At 53.7% G+C, this 10791-nt stretch overlaps 1 protein-coding gene across 3 annotated transcripts; it reads right to left on the bottom strand.

Moving 5' to 3' along the window:
- On the bottom strand, positions 1 to 10588 carry CALML4 (calmodulin like 4). Of its 3 annotated transcripts, none has more exons than XM_082448211.1 (7): positions 9658 to 10588; positions 9528 to 9558; positions 6714 to 6911; positions 4804 to 4944; positions 3009 to 3197; positions 1555 to 1647; positions 1 to 316 (listed from the first exon to the last, which is right to left on the bottom strand). In XM_082448211.1, exons 4-7 carry the CDS (start codon positions 4874 to 4876, stop codon positions 219 to 221), a joined length of 453 nt encoding a protein of 150 aa, XP_082304337.1. In that variant the 5' UTR covers positions 4877 to 4944; positions 6714 to 6911; positions 9528 to 9558; positions 9658 to 10588; the 3' UTR covers positions 1 to 218. The 3 variants fall into 3 exon arrangements, with proteins under 3 accessions (XP_082304337.1, XP_082304336.1, XP_082304335.1); XM_082448210.1 differs by having other exon boundaries at positions 6714 to 6926; XM_082448209.1 differs by lacking the exon at positions 6714 to 6911 and having other exon boundaries at positions 9658 to 10583.
- Positions 10589 to 10791: the final 203 nt, after the last annotated feature.

The following is a 10791-nucleotide window of genomic DNA, read 5'->3' on the forward strand; positions in this document are numbered from 1 at the left end:
TTAGTTATTAAAATCAGTAAAAATCTTTTATTAAAGACATGCTAATACTGTAGCTGAAATAGTTTCGTTTCCTTGCTAAAAGTTACCCTCTGCTGTGGTCAGGTATGTCATCTTGCTGTGTTTGCCATCTCCCGCAAGTGAAAGGAACACTTTTCTTTTTAAAAATTCATCAGTCTGCGTTTTCCAGCCCAGGGGAGGCTCTCTTGCCTTCTCCTCATTCAGTAGTCCTGCACAGGAATGGTGATCTTGTGGATAAATTCGTCATACTTCACTTTGCCATTAGGTTCAATATCTGCTTCCCTGAAAAGATCATCCACTGCAATAAATCACATTAATTTTTCAGTTTGGCTTTAGTGTTACGTTATAGGACATCCAGTTGGGGGTTGGGACTCCCTGGAGGTCTTCCCTGAGCGTCTAATTGACTGTTCCCGTAGATGAGGAAATAAACCAGTGGAGGGAACAGGACAACCCACCCCCTACCCCTTGGAGACCATGTATCCAATTTTGAGTTCATCAGGCTTTCTGCAGGGGCCAGGGTAGGGGTGTACTGGTAAGGATTCAATCACTGAAACCACCTTGTGCTTTTTTTTTCCCCCTTCAGAAAATGTCTGACCCCTGTGTGAGTATTTCCAGAAAGCTTGGGCATGAATTTTACCTTCTACAGCCCACCCTCTCAGCCCCCTGCAGAACAGACACCCTCTGCAGCTCCATCCTGGGCCCCCCAGCCCAGTCTTTGGCCTGCCCCTGACCTGCCAGTCTGCCTTCCAACTTGACACCCCCCACCCCCCACCCCAAGGGGGCTCGGTGACAAGTGGTAACTGCCACCATCACCTCTTTTAAAAAGTGTGCGTTTCGGGGGTGGGGTAGTGTAAGAGAAAATATATTCAACTGTGTCTAAGCTCAAAGCCTACAAAAAACTGCCATTGTTCGTTCTCTAATGTTGCTCAAAAAAAGAAAAAACAAAAACCCTACATTTACTGGTTCTGGATCCCTGGGACAAAATACTAGCTTGTCCCAGGAGTTGACAACAAGAGCCATTTCAGCTTACACTTTTCCACAGTGGCTTCTCAGGACCATCCTCACCCTCTTACAAAGCTATCTCACTGCTCTGTGTTAACTTCCCCGGCCCCAGGCGTCCCCAACATAATCCTGGGTAGTTGTTAGAAAATATCCTGTGACTTCCTGCTTAACCATCCTCCTCCAAAAATGTAATTACTGTGCTCTGTGCTTAAGCTGATAGTAGTTCTGAGTATTTTCAGAATGTTGAGACTGTAATTTATCTTATTTCATAGAGATGCGTCTACCCATCAACCACTTGGTTAAAACCGTCCCAATGGACAGGTCTAACACCAACCACTGCAGCCTCCAACTGTCCAGAAGAGGGGCAGCTGGAGTCTGATGATGCCTTCTGGGTAGAACGGCGGTTCCCTGTGAACCCACAAAGAACCAGGTCGCAAAGGAGGCCTCCCTCCCAGCCATCTCAGCAGCTCCAAGGATGCTTCTGTAGTAAAACTGAAGCTTTTCTTTCAATCACTGAGGGTAAAGGAGTCTTACTTCTAGTACCATCTTTCCTTCTCCCACAGCCAGAGGAAGGGACATCGTTCTCTGTCTGGAAGACATTGTCAGTTTCTTTGAAATGTTTCTTTACTGGTTAAACAAATGAGAGATATGTTTGAGTTTGGGGGCCATGGTATTGCTTTAGGCAGAGATCATTAACCGTAAGAATTAAGGCCCCTGCTGGCCCTCTGCTAACACTCCACTTGGTACATAAAAGGCCAAGCAGTGTCCTCAGAGCTGGGGAGGGAAGGAGAGCCCGTGTTTCCCTGTTCACATTAAAACAGCCACAATGAAAGACGAGATCGTGATAGCTGCTGGCCTGAAAAAGCGGGGGAAGCTCCATCTGCCTTCTGTAGAGCTATTTTTACATGCTTTGCGCTGTGCCTTTGTGACTACAGATAAAATCTCAGCAGACTGCTTTATAGAATGTTAGCTCTTGGAGGGACCTGAGGGATTGTCTATTGTAACCTCATTTCCCAACGAGGAAACTGAGGAGGGTGAGAGAGGTTAAGAAACTCACCTGAGGTCCCCCAGAATGAGGGGGAGCCAGGATTCAAGTCTGTTTGTTGTGATTTAACCAAAGGCTAAAGGCCCATCACTATTGAAGCCTTTTTCCTCCTGCCTCAATCATAGGCAGTGACCCAGCGGCCTAACTAGAAATCCCAGCCTCTGGGGTTGGTGGGTGTGGAGTCTGGCGGCGACCTGGCATGGCTGCCGTGGCTGGACCGAGGGGCCCACCAGGCAGGCTGGGAGAACACCTGCAAAGGGCCCAGCATTGGGGTCGCCCGTACCATGGACACGGGGCTTTCCTAGAAGACGCAAGCCTCTCACCCTCTCTGAGGTAGGAAGGCAGGGAAGGTAGGGGTCAAAGACCACCACAGACACCCCTTCTGGAAAAGCTCTTAGAGCTGGCTGAGTCGTGAGGAAAGGGAGCAAAGTAACATCTCAATTTAGAAACTTGGCAGCAGTAGCAGCTTCAGAAGACAGACAGCGGTGGTGAGAGAAAAGAGCCTGAGGGGGGCTGGGGGGCGGGGGTCCGAGTGTCTAATAGACCTGCATGTAGCTCCCAGCTCTGTTACTCACAAGCCACTCACTGCACCTGTTTAATCAGTATGAGGGGGGCACTAGTGCTCCCAGAGATGTCATAATCACTAAATGAAGGCCCACAGTGAAAGTTTAGAACACAGTGCGATGCCCAAGTAGATCATAACTGGGTTTCCCCAAGCTGTCCCTTCGCCCTGGCTAATTTCTCCTGCCACCCACAGGGTCCCTAGTTCTTTTCTGGGATCCAATCCAGAGTTCACCGAGCTCAACATCTAGTCACAACCTTCTGGGGCATCCATCAAATGCAGTGCCTACATAACCCAGGTGGCATGGATTGGGCTTTGGTGTCCTTCCCCTGACCCCTTAATCACCTCCTGCTGTTGGGAAAGAGGGACCCAGGCCATTACCTTCTTTGTGGGTGAGCTTCTCTCCCAGTTTCATGAGTTTTGACCGCAGTTCAGACGCCATGATGTAGCCTTTCTTCTCCTTGTCCGCCATCAACATGGCCAAAAGAATTTCCTTCTCTGGGTCCTCTTGTTTTATTTGCATGTGCATAATGGTCAGGAAAGTAGAGAAATCCAGCTCTCCATTTCTGTCTAGGAGACCCCCAAACACAGCAGAGTGAGCAGGGAGGGAAAGGCTTCTCTTGAGGAAGGCAGCTGGCTTCCTGCCTTCATGGCCAGCTCAAGGGCCACCTAACTCAGGAAGCACCGTGCTGGAGGCAGTAGTCATGGGGGAGAGGATGCAGCCTGTCCTGCTGAGTTCCCACCATGGATATGCCTCATTTAATCCTCCCAACAGCCCCTTAGTGACTGGTTATCATCGCATTTTGCCCACTAAGGAGACAGAAGCTCAGAGCGTAGAGTCACCTCAGAGCAGTGGCAGGACCAGGATGAAGCACTGCCTCCTCTACTCCCTTCTGGATGCTTCTCTCCTGCCCTGAACCGGAGGGAAGTGCACCAACATGTCTATCTCCCCTTTTGGCAGCCACTGTAACACATCTACAAAGATGGACAGATGAGCCGCACCTGGGGCCTCAAGCCTCTGTCCCACCCAGGCTGTTCACCTCACTGCAGCCTCCACCCCAGTCCCCCCAGCCCACACCCCTCCTCCTCCAGGCATGCCTGGGGACCTCCGCCCAGGCCCTGGCTGGGCTACAACTGCAGGAAGTCAGAACTGCCCCTGACCACAGCTTCCTGTTTGCAGGAGACAGAAACCAGAGGAAACCACCACCCCTTCGGAGATGGAAGCAGTGGATCTCAGTGGCTGAGCGCCCCATCACCGGGCTTGAGGCTTTCAGAGGCCCAACCCCCAGGCCCAGGCTGTCCTCAGGACGGGCTCCCAGTGCTACTTCAGGCACCCTCGGATGGGACCTCAGGATAATGCTAGCAGATGGTGGGAACCCATCTGAGAGATGAGGAAACTGAGGTCCAGATGGGCTCTTGATCAAGTGTTCTTTCCAGGCCACCCTTCTCTTTCCTTCCTGAGTGTCCAGCCACCAATGCAAACAGCCATCCTGGCCTCTGACATCCCTCCCTCTTTTTCTTTAAAAAATAAAAACCCACCACGAGCAACAACAACAGAACTTGTTTTTGGTTATGAAAAGTCCCGTATGTTTCCATTGTCATAAACAGAGGAAACAAGGAATGAAAATCACCCATAATCGCATCACCAGAGAACCACTTGGAGATCAGAATTGGGTTCCAAGCCCGATTCCACTATTGGCGTAAGCACTTGGGGAAGTTACCTAATGGGCTCTGAATCTTGATCTTTGTCTGTAAAACCCAGATTAGGATAGTGCCTCCTTCACTGGATTGTTGAACTAAGCACATGACAAATAGTAAAGGGACATCGTTCTAGCAAAACAACGTTGGGATCACTTAGCACCGTCTGGACTGCAGGTGTGTGATAACCTTGTTGGAATGCCTAGATCCTTGGTCCTCTGGGATGGGGGTGTCACCGGTTGCTGGGAGGATTCAAGGAAGCCCGAGTGATACACAGCACACCTGGCCAGGTGCCTCCACAGCACCCAGCCGGTGAGCTCCAGCTACAACCTACCCCTCAAACTTCTGAGCTGTTTACACCCCGATCATCTGCACCTGCCTGCCGGGCCCTCCCCAGGACCACAGCTGTGGGGCTCAGAGCCCACCCTCAGCCCAGACGACTCCTTCCCTGGCAACTGGCCCAGCCCAGCCCACTCACCTATCCTTTGAGTCTGCAGGTGCCGCTGCACCTCCCCCGGCGTCGGGCTGGCCCCCAGGCACCTCATCACCATCAGGAGGTCAGTGGCTTTAATCTTCCCCCGCTGCTGCTTGTCGTACAGGGAGAAGCATTCCTTGTACTCTGCCAAAGCCCAGAAGGGAGAATCAGGAGCCCTCTTTCACCCTCCACCCCGCTTCTCCCCCTCTTTGTGCCCCTCCCCTTCCTTTTGCCTGCTCCCCTCTCCTCTTCCCCTCCTAGAGTGGCCAGACAGCAAAGAAAAGTCCAGGGCTGCCAGGGTAAACCGAATTTCAGATATTCTAAAAAATGTATTCATTGTTCAAGTCGATCCCAAGTTTTGCATGGGATATACTTATGAAGGTATTTGTTATTTATCTGAAATTTACATTTAACTAGGTGTCCTGTTTCATCTGCCAACCCTCTCCCCTCCCCCTCCTGACTTCCCTTCTGCCTCCTCCCTCTCGCCCTCCCTGCTCCCTTCCTCAGTCGACCAAAACCAGATGAAAGCTCTCTCTCACCCTCCAGGGCCAGCCCAGGGAGACCAGGAGCCCACAGCAGGGCACCAGACTCCCAGGGGACCTTGGCAAAGACAGCTTATGTGGGAAACAGGGACAATAATGCCTCAGGGCTACTGGTCCTCCTTTCTGGGAAGGACCAGAAATCCCCTCTGCGCAGGCCTGGCAGAGAGGCTCTCATATGTGATGACAATAATCACAACTGTGGGCACCTCTGAGTCTACGGCTCCAGCAGCCGGCCTCCAGGCTGCTGAACTCTCAAGCTGCTCTCTGACACAGGCCCTGGCCCCCTTCAAGAGGCGCTGCCAGGAAGTCCTCCCAGGCTCTGCTGAGATCCTGCTTGCTGCTCTCCCCAAACCCTCTCTCCCCTGCTGGGGGCGAAGTAGCCTCCAGATCCACAGCCCCCCAGGCCCAGCAGAACCGACCCCCACCTGCATCTCCCCAGACCCCCAGCCCTGGAGGCACAGTGAGGCCAGCCGTGAGCTTGGGAAGATCAGGGGCCCCTCACAGAGGTTCTGACCACAGCCCAGGGGTAGGGCTCTCATCAGAATTGGTCAAGACTCCCCTCTCGTCCAGTCCCTGGGGCCCACGGGGTAGAGCTCCTGCTTGAGCCCTGCTTGGGAACGTGCAGGGCCCTGTGCCGTCCTCAGCACCCTGCTCTCCCGCTTCCCACACCCAGCTGGTTCCTCAGAGGCCTAGACCAGTGGCTCCTGAGCTGATAACAAAACCAGCAACCGCCGCTCCCACTACTAGCACTTGCCCCCCAGGCCCTTGTGTAATCCTCACTGTGACCCTGTGGGGTGGTACCTTTGTTGTTCCCATGGTGCAGATGGGGCAAGGAAGGCTGGAGCAGCAGAGGACTCGCAGTGGGCAGCCTGCTCTGCCCTTGAGGCCACACTAGATCTCCACTCCCGGGCAGAAGCCACCAGAGGGCAGCAGAGCGGGAGAGACAGCAAAAGGAAGCCCGGGCCTAGGGCCCTTTCATGGTCCCTCCTTAAGTCCTCTCCTGGCAGCAGAGGATTTCAGGGAGGGTGCTAATCAAAGGCAGGCCAGGCAGTGGGGTTTAGAGACAATTAGCTGCTTTTGTGCCTGTGGAGAGGTTGAATGGGAACCTTCCACCCTTTCAGAACTTTCCAGAGCCTGAGCTTCGGAGGGGCAGACCAGCAACAGGACCTGGTGGCAGGGGCTGGAGTGGCCCAGGGGAAGCAGGGCCAGAGCCTGGCCTAACCCCACTTTTGGTTCCTGCAAAACCTAATTCCCTCCAAGAAGGCCCAGTGCCAGTGGGGATGGGGGCAGAGAGAGAGGGCCACCATGTGTGCAGGGCCTAAACTCAGCTCTCCCCCTCCCCCTCCTGGGGACTGCTCTTGGCCACCTCACCTTGTCTTCTGTCTGGTTTGCCTCTGCACGAGGGGTGGGCGCGCTGCCTTCCTGAGACTTCGTTCTATGACAGTTGACCATCTTCCGACAGTGGCCAGGTGGGGACATCACATTCTTGGGGCCTGGAATCCACCAGGCTCTACAGGGGGGCACATTGCCCCCCGCCCCCGTGCCCTGCACCACGGGGGCCCATGGTCCCTGATACCAGCAGGGCTAAGGTCAAATGGAGGCCCATCTCCTCAGTTACATAAAATGTGTTCTGTCTTCCTGCCTTTTAGATACTTGGGAGTCTGGCTCTGAACTTGGAGTCTTGTGCTGGAACAACAGGGCTCTTCTCCTTCCACCCCCTGCCCCGCCCCCCGAGACCTCCACACCTCCTTCCTCTCCCTGCCTGGCTCTCCTTCTCATAGGCCAGCCGGCCATCCAACATCCTGTTTATTTTACTACTTTCCTTTGTTGGCCCCCCCATCCCTGCAAGGTGAACCCTGTGAGCACAGGTATCTAGGGCTATTACATGCACCGCTATATTTTTTTATGCCTAGAACTGGGCTGGCACAAAGAAAGGACTCATAACTGTTGAATGAAAGAACAAATTGGGTTAAATAAGTTGAATTAAAAATCCCCTTTAGGTTTTCCCTTTGAAAATACAAATACCCCAAGGCAAGAAAGAATCCTCCCCAGGGCCTAGGATGACACCAGTTGTATGCTCAGAATGTAACAACTGGCTCTGATGATATATGTACATAGTTTAAGTTTTATAGACTTAAGGATGTGCAGCACACAATTTACAAATCATAAAATATACTCTTGATTATAAATTCCATCTAGCCAATTGATTATCACAGTGAGTTTTGACAGCTCTTGTAGCCATTGCCAACCTACAGTTTTGATTTAACCATAAGTGAGGTAGGCTGCATGCCAATGAATGCCACTCTTTTCCCAATGACTATACTATCATTACCTCTGATAAGTGATCTACTATTAAACTATTTCTCGCCTTTGTGCAAATTATATTCATTCAACTGAAATCTCTTTCAAATCTTCAGCACTATTGACTGCAAGAGATTTTTTTTATATATATATAAATTTATTTTGGGCTGCATTGGGTCTTTGTTGCTGCGCGTGGGCTTTCTCTAGTTGTGGCGAGCGGGGGCTACTGTTTGTTGCGGTGCACAGGCCTCTCGTTAAGGTGGCTTCTCTTGTTATGGAGCACGGGCTCTGGGCGTGCGGGCTCAGTAGCTGTGGCTCACAGGCTCTAGAGCGCAGGCTCAGTAGTTGTGGCGCACGGGCTTAGTTGCTCCGCGGCATGTGGGATCTTCCCGGACCAGGGTCTGAACCCATGTCCCTTGCATTGGCAGGCAGATTCTTAACCACTGCGCTACCAGGGAAGCCCCAAGAGATATCTTTTAAAAATGTTTATACAGATGGAGGGATTGGAGCATTCTTTCATCTTCCATTGTTTAATAATGGCTGATTTTAACAACCAGCTCACAAATTTCTTAAAACCGTACCGTCCGGCTCACGATAGCAAGAGCAAGCTGGCCCCAGTGTCGGTCTGGGTGACACCCAGGCCCAGTGTCAGGCACGTGGCTGACATCTGCTGTCTCCCTCACTCACAGCAGCCTGGTGAGGCAGTGTCATTAGCCCCACTTCACAGATGAGACAACTGAGGCTCAGAGGTGACTGGACCCCAGGTCCACTGCCTCCAAGGTCCCTGGTCTTCCTACTCCAGTCTTTCATTCATTAACGTTTGTGGTCACTTTCTTTGTGTCAGACATTAGGATACAAAGGGGAACTTACCTTCTTCCCTTCTGGGAGGTTCAGAGGCCCCAGAGGGAGGATCAATGAGCCTCAGAGCCAGGTGTTGGTGGGGAGAGGCTGAGGCTGACAGCTGGACTCCAGCCCCGAGACTCCTCAAGTCTTGCCTCGAGACCTGGGCAAGAGAGGCCCCTGCCCTGGGCCTTGTGTTTTAAGAGTCCCTGCTCTGTTCCCCCTCGTAGGGTAAGGATATCAAGGGGTCTGTGGGGAGGTGCCTACAACCCACCCACCCACTCTCCCTTATAGACCAAGCTCCTGGTACCCAGAACTCTGGAATCCCTGCCCAAGTAACCCTCAGTTCATCTCCCTGCTTGAGCTCCGATGGGCCTCCCCAGCCAGGTCTGGGCCCCTGAGTTCTGTGTAACCCAACTCTGTTGTGGAAAGAGAACCATGCACTGCGGGAAACTGAAGCCTGCTTGGGGACCAGCAGGTCAGGGGACTCTGGGAACAAAGTGCTCCAAACACCAAAACGAGGCTTGCTGTCAGGACAGAAGGGACCTCAGAGACCACCTAAGCTGACCTTCCCCCCTTTACAGATGGGGAGACTGAGGCCCAGAGGGTAGAAGCATCCTGCCTGAGAGTGCAACCCTGGGCTCTTTTCTCTTTCTCAGCCAGTTACAAAGCCCCCTCCTTTGGTCGGGTCCTCAGCCACAGCCAGTTGCCGGTGTCTCTCTGTCCATCCCCTTTCCCTCTCCTTCCCCAAATCCAACTATCAAGTTCTGGAGGAAAACCCAGTGAGCTCCCTCTCCTATCACTCCCCCTCCTGTAAATCACACTGACAAGTGTCACACCAACATCTCTTACCTCCAAGCTTTGCCCCCCACCTGCACCTCCAACCCAGCCCTTCCCTGCGGCGGCCGGCCCCTTGCCTGTGGGTGGGCCCAGCTCTCCCACCAACCTCCTTCCCTCCCGCTAACAAAAAATGAGCAGAGCAAATTGCCTAATGAGACCCATATTTTGCTGTGAGTTGCTAATGAAAGAACAAACCAAACCTACCATTAATTTGGTCCTGGGAAAGAAACTTGGCCTGCAGCAGAGAGAGAACAGTCAGGGAGGGACTCCACAAAAGCCCCCCGGCCACCCCGGCCCAGGACAGCCTGACAGGGCCACACAGACCCTCACTCACCATCGCGGGGCCTCCGGCTGCCACCTGTGCGCTCGCTGCTCCCAGAACCGCCTTCCTGTTCCCCTTCCTCCCGGCTTCAAGTCGAAAGTCCGCCAAGCTGGGTGGAGGCCCCGGTTATAAATCCACGGCTGCCATGGAGACCAGGCCCAACGCCAGGGGTCAGATTCCAGCTTCCCGTGCACTGCTGATGCCGGGCCTGCCTAGGCTAGTGGCAGGTTGGGTTTTGAGAGACCCGGGCTGCACGAGGGCTTCCCCAGCACTCGAGCCTGCATCAGGAGGCTGATTCTCTGTAGCCAGAGGACAAACGCTGCTGTTCCTTCCTGGGAGCCCTCAGTGGACACTAAGAAGGGGTCAGTGACACACAGAAAGGGGGTCCCTGGCCCTGCCTCCGGGGGTCTTTCCTCTCTCTCTCCAGGGACTAAGCTGGGGGCTGACAGGCTCCTCCTAGGTGTCGGGCACTTTGCACACCGCCTTACTTAAGGCTCATCACACACCACCTTGTAGGTGGAAGGAAACACCACTGTGACGGCACAGCCGCCTCCACTGCCAGAGCCTTGGGATGCCGTATGCAGAAGGGACACAGCCACTGTTGCTCTAAGGCCCCTCTGCTGAGTGACTTCGGCGTGTCACTTCACTGCTCTGTGCCTCAGTGTCCTGGCCGGGCCTCATCGCAGGGCTGTTGATGGTCAAATGGCTGGTGCACCGTCAGTTCTCAGCATGTGTGTCAGTTCTCTCCCCTCCTTCTGGTTGGGGGGGGGCGGTTTGGGGTGGGGATGCAGTAGGTGCCTGCATTCTGGTCTGCGGCCCCACCACAGGCTGCCCAGGGGGCTCAGAGAGAGGCCTCTTAAGTGACTTTCCCGGCTGGGAAGTCTCCCCCTTTTCTTCCTTTCCCTCCTCTCCCCACCGCAGCCCCCACCCCTTCCGGCAGAAGCTGCTGACTCTCCCCATTTCTCAGTGGTTTGTGCTGCCCCCCCACCCATCCCCACACCCACCGAGGAAGTGAGGGGGGTGGTTCCCTGGAGCTACAGCACTGGGCACAGCTGGGTTCTCCCCGTTCTTCTCCCAGAAACCTGTTATATCCCTTGTCCACGGCTGGCGGCTGTCCTGCCTGTGGGCTCCGACTCCAGGGTCCAC

This window comes from Balaenoptera physalus (genome assembly GCF_965194825.1).
Source record: "Balaenoptera physalus genome assembly, chromosome: 2".
NCBI classification, from domain to species: Eukaryota; Metazoa; Chordata; class Mammalia; order Artiodactyla; family Balaenopteridae; genus Balaenoptera; species Balaenoptera physalus.